This window comes from Tachysurus vachellii, chromosome 15 (assembly GCF_030014155.1).
Source record: "Tachysurus vachellii isolate PV-2020 chromosome 15, HZAU_Pvac_v1, whole genome shotgun sequence".
Lineage (NCBI taxonomy): Eukaryota > Metazoa > Chordata > Actinopteri > Siluriformes > Bagridae > Tachysurus > Tachysurus vachellii.
This window is the reverse complement of record NC_083474.1, coordinates 6,943,696-6,960,983: the sequence shown is the minus strand read 5'-3', so window position 1 is coordinate 6,960,983 and position 17,288 is coordinate 6,943,696. Positions and strand designations below refer to the sequence as shown.

General features: G+C 39.2%; 1 protein-coding gene across 1 annotated transcript in view; it reads right to left on the bottom strand.

Moving 5' to 3' along the window:
* Positions 1-288: 288 nt before the first annotated feature.
* Positions 289-17,288, bottom strand: part of igsf9ba (immunoglobulin superfamily, member 9Ba) — a 79,144-nt gene continuing 62,144 nt past the window's right edge. The window contains exons 11-21 of the mRNA XM_060888758.1: positions 16,629-16,779; positions 14,551-14,674; positions 14,113-14,288; positions 13,643-13,869; positions 12,607-12,691; positions 12,165-12,326; positions 11,628-11,673; positions 10,850-10,936; positions 8,770-10,296; positions 6,745-6,875; positions 289-4,937 (exon numbers count right to left, since the gene is read on the bottom strand). Coding sequence (XP_060744741.1) covers positions 4,714-4,937; positions 6,745-6,875; positions 8,770-10,296; positions 10,850-10,936; positions 11,628-11,673; positions 12,165-12,326; positions 12,607-12,691; positions 13,643-13,869; positions 14,113-14,288; positions 14,551-14,674; positions 16,629-16,779 — 2,940 coding nt within the window. The 3' untranslated portion in view covers positions 289-4,713. The remainder of the gene's footprint in view (positions 4,938-6,744; positions 6,876-8,769; positions 10,297-10,849; positions 10,937-11,627; positions 11,674-12,164; positions 12,327-12,606; positions 12,692-13,642; positions 13,870-14,112; positions 14,289-14,550; positions 14,675-16,628; positions 16,780-17,288) is intronic.

The window sequence follows — 17,288 nt, the reverse complement described above, 5'->3', positions numbered from 1 at the left end:
AGTGATTCTACAGTACTATATCACAGTAAATTAAAAAAAAATCATAAAAATGATATCTTTCTAGTTGTATTAACTCAAACCTATGTTTGATTCGTATTGACCATCTTGTGTTCACAATGTAGACGTATACTTTTATACAAGTTTGGTATTAACGCAAATCCAACAAATAAACCAGCCACAGACGCACAAGTACACTCTCATGTATTTTATTATATCAAAATACAAAAATTTTAGAGAGTTATTAGATGGAACGAAGCATCGGAAAATGACAACTTAACATAACCTGCTAAAATGTGCATATCTGGGCATCTGGTGATGTAAACAATGCTATCTGAACTGCTCCACTTTATATTAGCTCAATTGGACCATCTGAGACAGCTAAGAAACACAACATCCTAAAGCTCGGAAACTCAGGAAACGCTTTCTACGTTAGAGATATAATGTGTTTCAGGTTAAAACGTGACCGCATGATCTCGAGGACAATACAGAGAAATATTACAGGAACATTTTCCTTCGTGGCAGATAATTCCAGACATACCGATAAATCACTTTTAAATTCTGCTCTTATTGTCCAAAAGAGTTAAACAGTGGAGACACACAACATGATTCTGATAATGTTATACAGATATGAGACACCATTAACATTTATTCCTAGCAGCAGACATGAAGAGGACACACCAGGCACCAAATCCTACTGTTTTACTGGGCATGTGAATATTTTTTTTTCTTTTCCTTTTTTAAAAGTCCCTGCCTGTACTGTACTGCGCAGTATTATTCAAGGACGAGGAATTTGAGGCACACTGCATTATAGTGGTATCAGTCAGTTTGGCTAGCAACATGTCCCAATTTTCTTGGAGAAAGTTCACTTGTCTTAACAGCAGTGGCAGAAGAGTGAAACAATACAGTAGAACAATATTTTACATAAGGCTTTGGTTCAGCACCATACTGTTTAAGAATAATACCTGAAATAAATCAGACCTACCAATGACACTTGAATGTACTTGTTCAATCCTTCAACTACAAAAGAAAGATACAAGGAAAAAAGGTCTATTATTGGTGTTTTTTGTTTTTTTGCGTGAAACATGAACAGTCTCAGTACACTGCATTTGAGGTGGGAAAGGAAAATGACAAAACATAAGCCAAAGTCAGCCCAGAATCTGTCTACAGTAAAGAAATTGTAAAAAAAAAAAAAAAAAAAAAAAAAAAAAACCCAACAACAAATAAAAAAATCTTTACAACACAATTGAAATAGAAAAATAAAAAATAAAAATAAAAAACACAAGAAATATGATTCCAAATAGCATGATCTCTAAACGTATGAGGTTTAATCTTAAAACAGTCATAAATTAGTGCATAATGTTGTAATACATTCTAGATTCTTAGTGCTGGTAAACATGAAAAGCGATGAACAGGAAACACTCGAAATGTATTCAAACGAATGAAAGCTGACAAATGTGAAATTAGTAGTTCACGATACAACATAAAAAGGCTGAGTTTCACACTGTAGAAAATAATTATTATTTAAAAAAAAAAAAAAAAAAAAAAAAGCACACTAAGCAAAGTACAGGCAAATCTAAGAGCCGTTATGACAAATTCATATGCATGAGCCCTATTATTTCCTAACAAGCAAAAAGGGGGCTTGTCTACATATACAGCATTAGTAATATTCTACAAGAGAGATGCATTAGCTCAGGTCTCCATGCATGTACTGGAGAAACTAAAACAGAATCCGATCGAGCCTCATCTGAAGAAAGAAATCCTGTCGGCGTGTACAGAAAGGCTAAACAGGAGCTGACAGGTTGAACTCATGTGTGTAAAAACCACCATTATATCAAATACTGCATTTGATAGAATTCTCCAGACTGTGTTGTAATCAATATCGATTGCGTTGCTAGGTTTAGTCCATGCTCGACAGGACTTTTAACTTTTTTTTTTTTTAAATATACCCTGGTTACATTTTTAATTTGTTCTGCAAATCGTCATACAAATGCAAATCTAGTAAGCAAATTTCTTCGATCACATCTGAGACCAAACATGTTACTGGAAATGAATCTTGCTAAGCATGCCTTTTTTTTTCTTCGAATTTCTGCAGTGATACAGAATGAGAATGCAAGTGCTGTTGTCTTGTTAGTATGTTATTATTGCTTACAACCCTATTCACTAAAAGACCTTGATGAGAGGAACAACGGCGGTGCGAAGAGGACTGTACATGAGTTGTTGTGTTAACGTGTGGAACACAGCACCACAAGAGTTCAAAAAGACATAGCACCAAGTCAAAATGAGGATGATGTGCCACGTCCTCGCGCTGTATCTCTGAGTAATGTAAACATGTGGGGGGATTTGTAGGATCTCTCAAACAAACAAGAACAAAAACAAAAAAACAAACGGTCCTTAGCTTTACTGGACAGCTAAAGGCCGCTAAATGGGTGTCCTACAATGACTCCCGATATACTTAACATGAAAAGCAGCTTTACATACTGATACATGTAATGTATGAGAGGGGGAAACTATGCCACAAGCAAACACAGACTTGTACAGTCCATCAGCCAACTGATGTGCTGGAAAAGGAAAAGCACTTCTATGCAGTTACACTTTCCCTTTTTCCTACCATTTAATCCAATATATTTTTTGATCTTGAGTAATTGGGATATCAGTAAGCATCTCAGAATGTCAATGAATATCTACCCAGGGTGTGCTTTTGTCTTTTTTTTTTTTTTTTTGCAGATTACAGCAACGTACCGAAGCAAAACTGTTTACCCCCTCCATGTTGACAGACATGCTGTATTGGACATTTTAGTAAAATATTAGGGAGAATAGATTATTTTTAAGAAGTCGGTTCAGATGAATGATTAGTCCAACAATGGGCTTTTCAATAAAATGTAAAAAAAAAAAAAAAAATAAATTAAAAAACAAGCTTTACAAAAAAAAAGTAGAACAAACACTCTTCAAGCCAAACCATACATTCATCATCGGTTAGGACTATACTGAACCAACACATGCTAATGTTTTATCTTGATGCATGTAGTAAGTCAGAGGATATTAGTGGGCTCTAGACGTGATAAAGCATTTTTTTTTCGTGATTAGATACGCGTCAGTTCGCTAACGACACCTACCTTTGTTTGTACCTCATGAAGATTTACAAATGGATTGGAAAAAAAACAAAAGATGAGGATAATCCATGCATTTTTTTCCCCCTAACAAAAAAATGGACAAGCTACTTTAAGTAGTTCACTTTGTTAAGTATAAAGCGATCTAGAGAACCTGCCTGTTATGTTTCCGGTGACTAGGTTCATGTTAATTCTCATTGGTATATGTTTTCTTCATTTGTCAGCACAATATCTACTTTACAGTACTGCCTTGGTGTACATATAATATATTCTATGCGGTAATACTTGATATCTCTATCAAACTGATTAAAACAGTTTAACAGTACACTAACAATGCATTTCACGACTTCTACGGACATTTGTGCAAGGGTTGCCAAAGTACAATAGTTACAATACTTCAACTTCGTTAACCTTCGGAAATTTTTGACTTTGAGGAGACACTGAGGAAAGAGCATTGATGGGAGTTGTAATATTTATCATGATATATTAGTAGGTCTTTTCTTTGAACTGAATGTTTTTCCCCCAACATCTCTTGTATACAAAAGAGAATCTGAGGCGTGAACATAAAGTCGCTCAAAAACCCTCTGAAAAAGGCAGTCTTTTAAATATCTTAAGAGAAAAAAATACTAGCAGTCTAGTGTTAATGTCACCTTTAACATGCCAAAGTTTTTTTTTTGTTTGTTTACTGTCTCTATACATTTTTTTTTCTACCCCAAAAGTACAAAAGTATGTTTTGAATGCTATGTCCAGTCCCCAGTAAGTGTATTAAAAAATAGCACTAATTGTCTGTTTCAAGAATAGACAACAAATAAAAATGGGTTAACATTGCGCTTGAAGAAAATCTGGGCTAAAGCGGATCAATTTAGTACACGTCGATGCACGTAAGAGACCCCTCAGAAAGGTTTATAATGACAGATCCAGACATAGCAGCAGATCAGTATTGCATTATGATCCAAAGACTTTGTTCTGACTTACAATTAAGTTCTGTGATCGTCTGTGCTTTGCATCAGATGATTGATTTGATATTAAACTGATGAATAAATCTTCGAAATAATAGGAAATAAAATAAGAACAGCAATTTTGCACACTCTGGATCAATGCCTTCTTACTAGAACAAATAATAATACATATTACCGGCAATGGAGGCCATTGAACTTATAATGCTAGTTTTGCACAAATGATGGCATAAGTGCTGTAAATACGTATGTGCCAAAATTACGTTTTTACTGAGGTATCTTCTGTAGGAGGAAAAGAATAAACCCTGTGTTAATTAGAGGTTCTGAGGGACTTACGGTTTTACAATATACACAATAATTTATTCTTGAGTGTAATCTCTAGAAAAAAACGAAATTTGTCTGCAAGTTTGTTTGTTTGTTTGTTTTTTGATAAATCATAAACGTATTCAAATGAATTTTTTGTTCTGTCCTCTATCGTTGCTATTTCTTCTACTTGGGCACCTTATTACATACATTTCAGAAGACATATGTGTGTATAGATGAGATTGTGCCAAAGGAGAAGGTTAATAAATCTTTAGGTCAATCAAATTCAATACTGACTGCATATCTACTGTTGAAATTAATGGATCAGTATGCGATTCTCCCACCAATCAAGGCAGAGCTCCGTAGTTTGGAGGTGTTCGGGAGTTCAAACTGGCCAAGAGGGCTTTCCGGTCTTCTTTGGGGCAAGGCCAGCGCAGCATGGAACATAAGAGGGGGTAAGGGGATTTTCTCTGTACTTTTTCCCTCCGCTTCCTGGTGGGAGAGCAGATCTTTTGTTGATGCTGTGGTGCCAGAGATGCGAATTGCTGCTGGGTCTGAGAGGTAGACACATCTAGAGAGAAGAATGCAAAGTGAAAATGTTCCGTAATACAAAATCTGGACACAAAAGTTAGCCGCTACAGGCAGGATTACATATTTAATTACTCATTTCAAACACAAAAGCACCAACGTCTTTTTTTTTTTGTGAGTCTGCCCTGTCAGTCACTTTGGGAATGAAAGCTGTAAGCACAAATTAATACAAAAAGGGCAGATATTAAATTAGCATAAGTCTGCTTTATACCACTTAGTAGGTTTACTGATTAGAAAGTTTACCAATATTATTCTCTGTGGCAAAAAAAACTCATGTTTACAAAAAACATTGGCGTCCTGGCATCAATGTTGCATGGGGTCTCTTCTTTAAACAGATATTAGTGTCCTATTTTGGCATGCCACACTACAATTAGAGCATATTAGAGCCTCCCAATCCTATTACAGAGGTCTACCACTATGTGGGAATCACCAAGCACTTTCTCCAGATTCTGCAAGATTAACATCACACTTTTTAGTGCTGTGAGTGCAACAATTATATGTAAGCACCTTTTAGGGCAGTCTTTTGGTTGAGTCCTGTTTCTGATGACATTGTTTGCACATGTTACACACCATCCATCGAGAGATAAGAGGGGAAACAATGCTAGTTCCATATGTAACTGTGGTTCTGTGATCCTTGTATAACCTTCAGGGTTCCTTGTCAATGACAGTTCTACCATATGCAGGTAATTACACAAAGTATGATTAAACACCACAAAATAATTAGTATACTCAGCTCAGCAATCTTAAAATGACCGCGGTTTCAGATAATGGTCTGCGTAACTTCATGTGTTTGTGTGCACACATGCTGATGACTTACCACAAAATCACCTGGTGACTCTATGACATAGTATTTACTATAAAAATTGAGATCCAATGGACTACTTTTGCATCTGCACTTAAATATTCAAGCAAAACGGCACATACTGTACTGCATCACCATGTGTTAAAGTCTCAGCATGCATGCAGATGTGAACAAGAAAGTATACATGTGCTAAACACTGCCTTCTGGTGGTTAGGAGGGGTGAGTATACATCTTTCATACATGAAAAACAGCAAAAGTAAATAGTGGAGTTCCATTGGAATGAGCTAAGGTCAAGGATAGCAACTTTGTTTGCATTTATTCATTGATACATTTTTAAAGAAATTACAGCAAGTTTGAGATAAAATGCTGTTTTTGTGGCTGCCTGCAAAAAACCACCAGAAGTCACTAGAGCTGAATTCTGGAAAACAGCAAAAAAAAAAAAAAGATGCAAAATTGGGTTTCAATGATATTCAAAATATAGTTTTTCTGACAGTAATATACTTTGACATAGTACCTACAGTATTTTACAAGAACGTGAATATATTTTACCAAAACACAGTGGAAGTTGTTCTTATTTGGGTTATTTGAAACTTGCCTCGTGTCTGCCTGCAAAGATCGTATCAGGTACGAAGGTACGAAGTCAGTTTTAAAAATGCAGCAATAAAAACAGCCATTAAGACAAAAGACATCTAAAACCCTGGCAGATAAGAGTGTTTTCTTCAGGTGATTAGATAATCATACTATTCATTTTGTGATACTGATTGTCCAAATGCCTACGATATGTCACCTTATACTGTACGTCACATCTTCAAACCGGAGAAAACCAGTTGTTCAAATGAATGCTGCTGTGTTTTATACCAGCGTCACAAACGCTACCTCCCAAATCTGACGAGCTTACATGGTGACACGTTCCGACTAATGAATGCAGTAGAGGGACTTTATTTAAAGAATTAAAAAAAAAGTATATTATAAAAGACATCATACCGACCTGATCTTTTCTTGGACGTGGAGTTGTTGTTGTTGTTGGCAGCAACTTTCTTGTTTTTTTTCATAAAATGATAAAACAGTGTTTCGAAGCTCTCAGACCCTGCAGGCGCTCTCAGTGCACCTACAGGCTCCCTAGAAACAGGCAGGTAGATGCACAAAAAAAAAGGCCCATTACTTTACACAACCAACAGAGTGCATACCAGTTATAGTAGAAGTACTGTACATAAGCCAGTGTTACTTATAAGGAGCAGAGGTGTCTTACTTAAATATTTTACTTCCTAAACTCAATAAGAAACAGATTATAAAAACATACCTAATAAGGGAATAATTTAATGAACGATTACATAAAGTTACATTCACATTCGACAAAATACAGTTTTGCTTTTAGGAAAGAATCCCATAATGGTTTACATTAACGATCCGCTCATATACAGAACGATTATTTCCTGTGAGCAACAACATTTTCATTTGGTTAGTTGTCTTTACTTTCAATATTTTCAGAGGGTTAGTAAATGAAAAGTGGCATAGCTGATGTTTACCTCATGCTGTTGTAAAAACTCACAAATTAAAAACGCAGCAACACTCAGAGACACATTCTAGTCACACGCAAATCGATTTTCTCTCGCCTAAAAAAGCAACTCCTTTCGATGTTTTTATTTTTAATCGTACATGCCATCCCGACTATCACGACAAGGAGACCATATAAAATGAAAAGTCCACACTTTGGAAGTGTCAGCCAACAACTCATGGGTATCACAAGGCACAGAAACACAAAGCGTTTATAGAGAGTCTCCCCTGTTGCTGAGGCTGTGGAGAGAGAAAGCGAAAGGCATTAGTAGAGGAGGGGGGAAAAGACATGGCTGACACACTACAGTCCTACAGTCACATCAAGCACAACTCTGGTTAGCATGAACAGAGTGGCTTCACCATGCTGACAGGAGAAAAGATGGCAGGGAGGGGGTAGAATGGCCATTAAACAACAGTCACATGAAGAAAAACCAAACCACTGGGACAACAAATGGGACAAGAATTTTAGTTTCAGGATCACCGTTATTGATTCATCGTTGAGGAAGAAAATTTGACATGCATGATACTTTTGGACATGGAACAATTTTTTAAAGGGGAATATTCAAGTCTTGGGGTTAAAAATACATTCAAACTCTATACAGTATTCTTGTTTGGTCAAACGCACACCAAACTAGACACCTTGCTGTAGAAGTACTAATACTACTTCCAAATTAGGTCTTTATATTATAAAATTAAAAAATGAAAGTCAAATATTGAATCTAGCCAACTGATTGTTCATTTCATTAAAAAAATAGTCAAGGTAATTCCCCTTTAAATGAAAAAATTTAAGGCCCCACCTGCTAACCTCTCCCCTTTCAGACATGGACTCAACCCTTACCTATTATGGTGTAGAGGACCTGGTCACAACAATGCTGCCCAGATAGCTGAGATCAATCAAAAACAAAGAAGGTAAGACTACCAAAGCCTGGAAGGACAAAGATTTTTCTTTTTTTAAAATCATCCAACGCTATTCTAGATGAGGATGGTGAACATTGCAAGAGATGAGTGCAGGCTCATCCCTGGCAAGGAAGGCCGCCTAAGAAGGCCACCTGATGAAGAAAGCACTGAGTCAGTGGGAGTGGAAGAGAGAGCGATGAGTGAATGAGCTGGAGAAGATGACATGAGATGGCCAGCCCATAAAAAAGGACAAAAAAGTCATGAAATTATCATTAGAAAATTACTGAACCATTTAAAAGTCTACAAAAATGGAACGTTAAAAACCAAGATAGCAAAGTTAAAGCTTACTTCTGTAAGATAACAAAAGTATAAAACAGTGAAATAGCAGAAAAGGTTTTATATATATATAAGTAAAAATGTGATTTTAGATGTGTATTTAACAGAAGCTTTTGTTTTAAAATAAAAACAGCAAAAGCATGAAGGGCACTGCTTTTGCAGATTGGCAGATGAAAACGTGATCTCTGTCATGTTTTTGGAACTGCCAATGGTGCAGTTCACCTACCCTGGTGAGGGCTCTGAGGGCAGCATCTCTTCGTCTGTCCTCCTTTGTGATGGCAGCTGACCAAAAGCATCACTGCTCTCCGCTGGGGGCGAGGGGGACTGTGACGGATAGCTGGCTGCTGCAGTGGCAAAGGCCACATGGGCACCATAGCCCAGGCCAGGCAGGCGGATGGAGCCTGAGCCCAGGGTGGGAGAAGTGGCAGGGGAAGAGGACAGGGACCTCCGGGAGAAGGTGATGTGGCGCATGCTCTCAGGTATCTCCTGTGAACGTGAGGAGCGTAGGACGCCCTGCCGTGGTGGCGGGCGCACCAGGATGTCGGGCGAGCCAGCTCGAGAGCTAGGAGGTGTCTGAGTGAGGGGTGAGAGGCGTGATGGCTGCAGTACCACCTGCTGTGGGCCCAGTTCCAGGCGGCGTGCCGCCCTCGGGCTCAGCCACGGCTCGTCCGAGCTCTCGCTGCGTAGCGTGCTGGGGCTCCCTGCTCGGCCTGGGTAAGGCAACACTGGTATGCCCATCCCGTGGGCAGTGTGTCTCAACTGCCCCACGATCTGGGCCTGTTGCATAGCTGCATGAGTGCTCGCTAGGCCCTGAGAAGGGAGCGCTTCCAGCCGCAGGAACGCTGAGCTGGAGGGGGCGTGGCTACGCAACGGGTAGGGTGGCGGTTCGGGCACGTCTCGGCGGAGATGGGGGGGAGGAGGGTGTGGTGGCAAAACGACACAGGCACCCTCCTGACCTAGAAAGGGGAAGTCAGGAGGGCGCCAAGTGTCAGTAGAGCGAGAGGAGGGTGGGCCATGTGCCAGCGGAAGGGTGTGGCCAGAAGCAATGGTGGGATGGTGGAAAGACCCCTCGGTGGGGCACGGTGGTGAGGAGGACATGGCTGAGCTGCGTGGGCTCACGTCGGCTGCGTAGAACGGAGGATGCAGCTCCAGCTCGGCACCACTACCTACATAGCCATAGAAAGGGCCCGGAGGAAAGACTCTGTGAAAGTGGGAAACTCGGCTCTGCCCTGTGGCCTGAAGCCCGCTACCCTCCAAGATGCTCGTACCTTCCATAGGCCTGTGGAAGCGGGGGCTGTAGGCTGGGGGCTGCACCATGTAGGACTCCTGGCTTGAGGACACAGGCGAAATCTGGGGCCTGAGTGTGGCCATAACAGGGGGGAGGGGGCCAGGTTCATCATTCTCTTCATCTGACTGTCTGAACTCAGGGTACAGGTCTGACTCCTCTACGAAGGGGAAGCCCTCAATGCGCCGTTGCTTCAGTGATGTGTCTGTGTCTGATGGCTCCATGACGAAGCGGCCATCTGGCCCGCGGCTGATCAGCTCAATGGGAGTGGTGACCTCGGCCTCGTGCTTTGACACGCTGTACTTTTTGCCCGTTATTGCTCGCTTGGTTCGCTTGTACAGTGAGAGCTCCTTCTCCTTTCTTGGGCTTGGCAGCTTTTTGACATAGAGGCCAGGTGTGCCTACACTGGCCAGAGACGGCGGACGGGAGGAGGCGATGCTCTCTGGACTGATTTTCCCAGAGGACAGCCTGTGAATCAGAGCAGACACAGTGCTTATTATTCTGTAGAATACAGCGTGAAGATATATTAGGTATTTTACGAGTCTCTCTTTGAATAATTCAAGGCTTTGAAGTGTATTTTGTTATAGGAAGACTATAATATAAAAACTATATATATATGTTTATTGCTATCACACAAAACAGGTTCACACAATATGTCACTTTCACTGAAGATGAAACAAAAGACAGTGTCATGGTGCTCCATGAGTTGACAACAGAATGGAAACAAGAGACAATAAGATTGAATAGCAGTAGAGACAGGCTCAATATTTGACTGTCATATCTGCCATATAGCTCTCAACCTTCAAACATAATGGCTTAATAATAATCAATAATCATCTACCTCAAGAAAAAAAAGTATCTGTAGGTAAACCTAGGAGCAGCAGTGTATTCTATTATGCCAAAGGGGTGTTAACCAATGTCTAGTCTAAGTCCGCACCACAAAAGAAGAAAGCATGCAGCCAAAGCAGCGAGACGCATTCAGCGCCACGTGCTGGGAAAGGGATAAGGTGCAGGCACTCACTGAGGACTGGTGGATGGGGGCCTGTAGCTGCTCCTGTCTGGCTCTTCCCAGTAGGGCTCAATGCCAGGCAAAGGGGTAAGAGGAGGCCTGCGGTAAGAGACACAATAGAGAGGAGGGGCAAGAGGCGGCCATCAGACCCGACCGGGTTTCCAAACAGTGATGCAAAGATGGATGAAGATGGATGGAAACATGGGATTAGAATTAACAAAAACCGCCACGAAATCAGAATGGGATTAAATGCCTTCCTCAATTTGGGCTGGGGGTACAGTGAAGTCTGGGTAAACTTCAAAATGCTGTTTAAATGTTTATGTGGCCATGGCTGCACTAATCAGTTCTCAGAAGCTCATGTATAAGCATCATGGTGACACTGATGATTGATCAGGCTCCACCTCAGCAAACTATAGGGAAGCTGCATGACATCGGTGGTAATTGCAAATCAATGCATCTTGCTGACCAAAAAAGCAGATGTAAGCACAGATGCATTTTTAGCAGTCATTCAGTTGGTCACTCAAATCCTCTTCCATGCATCCGTCACAGGAAACACGGCGGCTGCTATGGTCAGCCTTTTGGTCTACCACTCTGTACATGCACTTCCTCCTATACTCACTGCCACACACATTCTCTCTCTCTCTCTCTCTCTCTCTCTCTCACACACACACACTTTCACACACACACACACACACACACACACACACACACACTCACACATGCAAGCAGCATCTCAACATATCCGTTAAACTGCAAAGTATGATGGATGTTGCGATGCATCAAAACTTACGGAGACTCGATACTTTTCCTGGTGTGAGTTATTGACAATGGTGGATCTAGACACAAAGACAAAGCAACAATATTTAATAATTAAATTATTGAAATGCCTATAAGATAGTTATAGGATCAAGGTGCATTGAAGCACTTTGTATTTAAACATACTCACCAAATGAAACCTTTGTTAGAAAATGTTAGTAGGGAGTTGGTTTTTTTTCTCTCTGCTTTTTTAAGTTACAGTTCATTTATATAATATTGTAATATATTACAAAACCCCACAAAACCCAACCCAAAAACCAAAAACAAAAACATTTTCTAATGTTAGTAGTTAGTAAAGTTTTTGCTCAAGATTGTGTCATAGCTGGTTACTCTGTTTCACTTCTTTCATCCATCCATATACACATAATTCATGTAACTTGTAATTTTATTGTATTTTTTTTCCAATTTAGTTTGTAATGTAAGGTGTAATGTAAAGCAACTGCCCAGTTAACATCTTGTATGTGACTTGGCCAGTGTACAGTTATGTACAGTAATCAGAAACAGGACTCACCTCGCTTGCGCTTGAGCTTGCGACGGTGCTGCTTGTTCACAAAGCACGCAGCTAGCGTGCTAAAAAGTATGGCGGCGGCTAGGAAACAAATTGTAGCCACAATCCCAGCCACCACTGGCCTTGCCAGCCCCTCGTCAGAGATCTCTGTGGGAGGGAAGGGGTCTGAGAGAGGAGACACACTGCAGAGCATGAAATAAGATGGAAGCAAAGCAGCCAACTAGCATGCAGTTATTCACAGAGCAGCCAATAAAGCATCCATGTTATTTCGTTCTAATAATCTACTGGCATTCATTTTGTGAACAGACGTGTACTAATGCTACAAAGCATGGGAAAGAAGCACGCTATCTGTTAGGATCAGCAGGGGGCAATGAGGTACCACATGGTAAAAGCTGCTAAAGCTGTGATATCATGGGAGCTAAAAATAGCTTTTTCAAATTCTTACCTGTGCTTGACACTCCCACTACATTACTGCTTTCACTAATGAGATCATCCATGACTGCAAGGGCACGGAATTCATACCATGAGTCCTAGAATAAGAGGGACATAAAAAACATATTACAACGTTCTCAAAGTGGGTTAACATGGTGTAGGTCAAATATCACCAGAGACCAGAGGGCCAGAGAAATGGATGTCCACTTCTCACATGTCCACCACTGCTATTACACGACTGAATTAAAAATAAAGTGAATAAGTAGCTCTATTAATAGCAACAAAGAAATTTAGTACAAGCGTTTCAGTCAGCGGTGAAAAGCCAAAAAAGCTTTGGTTTAAAGGTAAAAGGGATTTAGCTGAGCTGATAGCAAAGTGTCTAGGTTGGAATAAAATCAGGATGAAACTAAACTGCAGATAGACGGTTTCCCTAAGGTTTTGTAAAGAGTAATTAGATAAAAATGATGGTTTTTAGCGTATAAAACAACCGGGATGCTTTAAATCCTGTACTTTCGAAGAATTTACAGTGTTTTGCTAATGTGCATGATGATATTTTAAATATTAAATAATTAAATATTTCAAACTTCCGATCAATTAAATGGTTAAAAGTATTAAAAGGAAAAAACATCCATTGGCTTAAAGAGTCAAATTAAGAGTTTTTGGCCTAATGGTTAGAGAGTTTGACTCCTAACCCTAAGGTTGGGGGTTCGAGTCTCGGACCAGCCACGACTGAGGTGCCCTTGAGCAAACCCCCTCAACTGCTCCCTGGGCACCGCAGCATAAATGGCTGCCCACTGCTCCGGGTGTATGTTCACGGTGTGTGTGTGTGTTCACTGCTGTGTGTGTGCACTTTGGATGGGTTAAATGCAGAGAAAAAATTCTGAGTACGGGTCACCGTACTTAGCCGTATGTCACGTCACTACTTAACTCACTTAGATGCCCTTTTTATTTGTGAGGGAAGTCCAAAAATAGTCCAAAAAATAATCATACTTCTAAGATGTTTTGATGGATTTCAGTACAAGTAAACAATTTATCGTTATTTCTTTTACCGGAATGAGGTCTCTAGCCATGATCTCAGTTTCATCTGCTGGAATTAGGTCATCGAGCACCTCCCACCTCTCTCCTAGGCGAAACTCAACAATGTAACGATCTATGGGTGAAGTGTGGTTGGCTGGAGGAAGCCATGTCAACAGTACACCCTGCTGTGTCCGGTTAGCTGTGAGGCACCGCGGTGGGGTAAGAAGCACCAGTGGTTCCGGAGTACTTATAGGGTACACTGAGAGGGGAAAAAAAAATCATAACCAAAAGCACGCACACACACACACACATACACACACACACACACACACACACACACACACACACACACACACACACACACACACACAAACACACAGTAACATGTACAAAGGTGTTTGATTCTCCAGCCCAAAGCAGCATTAAACGTTGAAAGATTGTACAGTATGGATTTAGAGACCAACTGCACCCTACAGAGTGCGTACATGGAAGTGAGACCCACCTACTGTATTCACAGTGACTACCTCACTGAACGGGCCTGTGCCCAGCTTGTTCTGGGCCAGCACACTGAACTGATATGCTGTCTTTGGCTCCAAGCCCTGCACCACCAACCAGGTCTGAGAGCTGGGCACAGGAATGGACAGCCAATCATGAGGACCCAGATCTGTCTTCTTCTTCCTGTTTGAAAGACAGCACACAGTGAGACCCCAAAGAAAATCCTACCTATGCAATAAAAATAGAAAAATAAAGGGAACGCTAACACTAGACTAGTTAATGCATTACTAATAAATTGCTTTAAACGTCATAAATAAATCATCTGATAAGACTGCTTTTGGAAAATCTTATATGATTCCAAAGAATTTAAGGGTGAAGACCATTTCTAGTCATCAGTACAAAACGAAATGCTGCTAAGGGACATTATATGTGCTAGGGGACCTACACAGGGCCATACCAGACCGAAAAGGTCTGCTCAAAGCCTCCATCATATCCGGGTTCCCAAGAGACATTAGCTGAGGTTGTGGACACCGAGACACGGACATTGGCTGGCGCGTGGGGACTGGTGCCTGAAACACAGAAAAACTCTGTCATTGTTCTCTCCTTCCAGTGCATACAAATCTGATTGTGTCTTATTTTAACCTATTGAAGTTCTTTTTAAGCAGATTCTAATGAATATTCATCAATCACTTGACCTCGATCATTATTCGTAAATTGTTTACTGGAGGAAAAACCAGTTTGAAAAAACATTCAGGAGCCAAAGTATTATTGAATACTTTGTCAATTTTAGCTTTTTATTTTACTTGCATTAAATAATTTAATACAGAGGCCCTAATGTGCAATTTTGTGCAAATACAACAAAATCAAAACATACACACACAAAAAAACAAGGTTAAAAACAACAGCAAAATCAAACACAACACTAAGCAAAACAGTAAAGAAAGATTTCTTGTTGGTTTCTGATTGGACATGGGGGTATGATTATCACAGTGAAAAGGAACACTGCTTTTTCAGGCTGCTGTTGTCTTAGTCTAGCAAATATGGTTGAATGATTTAAGTTCTTTTCTTTTATGCACAAAAATTTTATTTTGTTCTTACTGTGGTAAAAGCTTAGAAGCTATTCCAAGCTCTGCTGTGGTTATGTCAGATGTTCTTCCGGAAAGCAGGGTTCAGCTAGATGCACGCAAATTATTGGGCTTTTAGATACTTATTGGTAATAGCACAAGATTTGGAAAATGAGCATCTATGAGCAATTATACAAGCAAAAAAAGTTAAATTCAACTTAAAAACAAAACAAAAACGAACCAAACAAAAACACAACAACTAACAGAATCTATACGCATGTAGGATTTTTAAGTGATTTATTTATTTATTTATTTATTTATTTATTACAAAACCAAGCTCAGTTATATTGAGTAATTCAAATTCTACAGTAAAATTAAATGATTGGTTTTACTGTTCTTTTTTTATTTTGTTGTTGAATTTTTGAGTTTTGTTTATTGTATTTTTTTTTATTTTGCTGTTGTATTTTTGAGTTTTGTTTATTGTATTTTTTTTATTTTGTTGTTGAATTTTTGAGTTTTGTTTATTGTATTTTTTTTATTTTGCTGTTGTATTTTTTTTCTTTTATTGTATTTTTGATTTTATTGTATTTTATTTTTGCTTTTTTTTTAAATTTGCTTATGTGTATTTATTACTGTTAAAGTCTTTTGCACTTTAGCGCATTCACCAATTATTGAAAAAAATTGTTAAAATTTGTTATTGTTTGTTAAAATTGTGAAAATTTCACATTAATGACTTCATAAACGAGGCCAAATGACTAGGATAAAACAGTTACAGATAAATGACCTAAAATGAAATATTTATAGCTTTGATTTTTAAAAGCTTAGTCATCCATTCATTTATCCATCTATTAATTCATTAGTTTGTTTTTTCATCCATTTGTTTGTTTGTTTGTTCGTTCATTCAAGGTAAGTAATTGTTACTTTTAGGGTCAAAGACTCTAAATAAAAATGACCATTAAATTCAGAAAAACAGAAAAACCTGTAAAAGCCCATGCAAGTGGGATTTAAAAGAAATCGGACATTTAAAGTGTCACGGTCAGGAGACCCTCTAGACGCTCACTCATCGGAGCAGTGCAGCCGTATCAAGCATTATAATTATCACCAAATTCAATATGTAATATGAATGCAACCAGTCATCAAACAACCAGTACAGGTTACTGTGAAAGTATAAGACATGACATTTGGGAAGGAGAACCTGCAGACTTTACAGACATATCACATAATGACTCACTCCAGTTGTTTAGATGCCAATCTAACCCAGTACACATCACAGAATATCACATAACACACAGACTTGAGGGACACCAGCTTTGTGAATCTTAAATAGATTCTGAAAGCAGGATGTTTTGTGTACTGTAGTATTGACCCAAGGCCAAAACTGACACCAATTTGTCCAAGGCCAAAACTGACACCAAATAGGGATTTGTGCTTAAAATGATAAATGACACAATCAATATACCTATTACAAAAAGTCTTGTGCTGGCAGTGATGCTTGTGACGACGTTAGTAGCGACGCATTCCCATTCCCCATGATCCTCTTTGCTCAGCGACACAAACTGTAAGCTGCCACTTGGTAAGATGTTGTGCTTGCTTCTACTTGGCTTTCCTACCTATAAACACACAAATCACACAAATCACTATATACAGTAAAAATCTATATAAATAAAATTGTAAGGCCAATTAGAAGGAATAATTCTCCAAATGTGTAAGAATATATACTGTAGTTGTATTTCCTTACATTCTGGACTGTGGGGTGTTGTTTTTTTGTTTCTTTTGAACCCTCATCCTGACTCTTTACCGTTCTTGAAGGAGTTAACTCTTTTTTACCAGTGGCAGCGTTGTCCGTGTTCAGCAATAAACATCAGGGCTTTAAGAATGTGAAGTATTTCTGTTTTTAACTAGCCTAATAGGGCCAATATATTCATAGAAATGTTCCACAAAAAAAAAGTTTTGTTTTTTTTCCCACACAAATGTTTTTTTCAAAGTAAATGGAAATATCAACCTCAATTCTGCTCTGTGAGACGCTTAAGTTCATAAACTTCTTCAGGCGATAAAATAATACATTTGCTTATATTAAATAAAAATGTCACATAAGTCGATTTCCATTTCACAGGTGGAA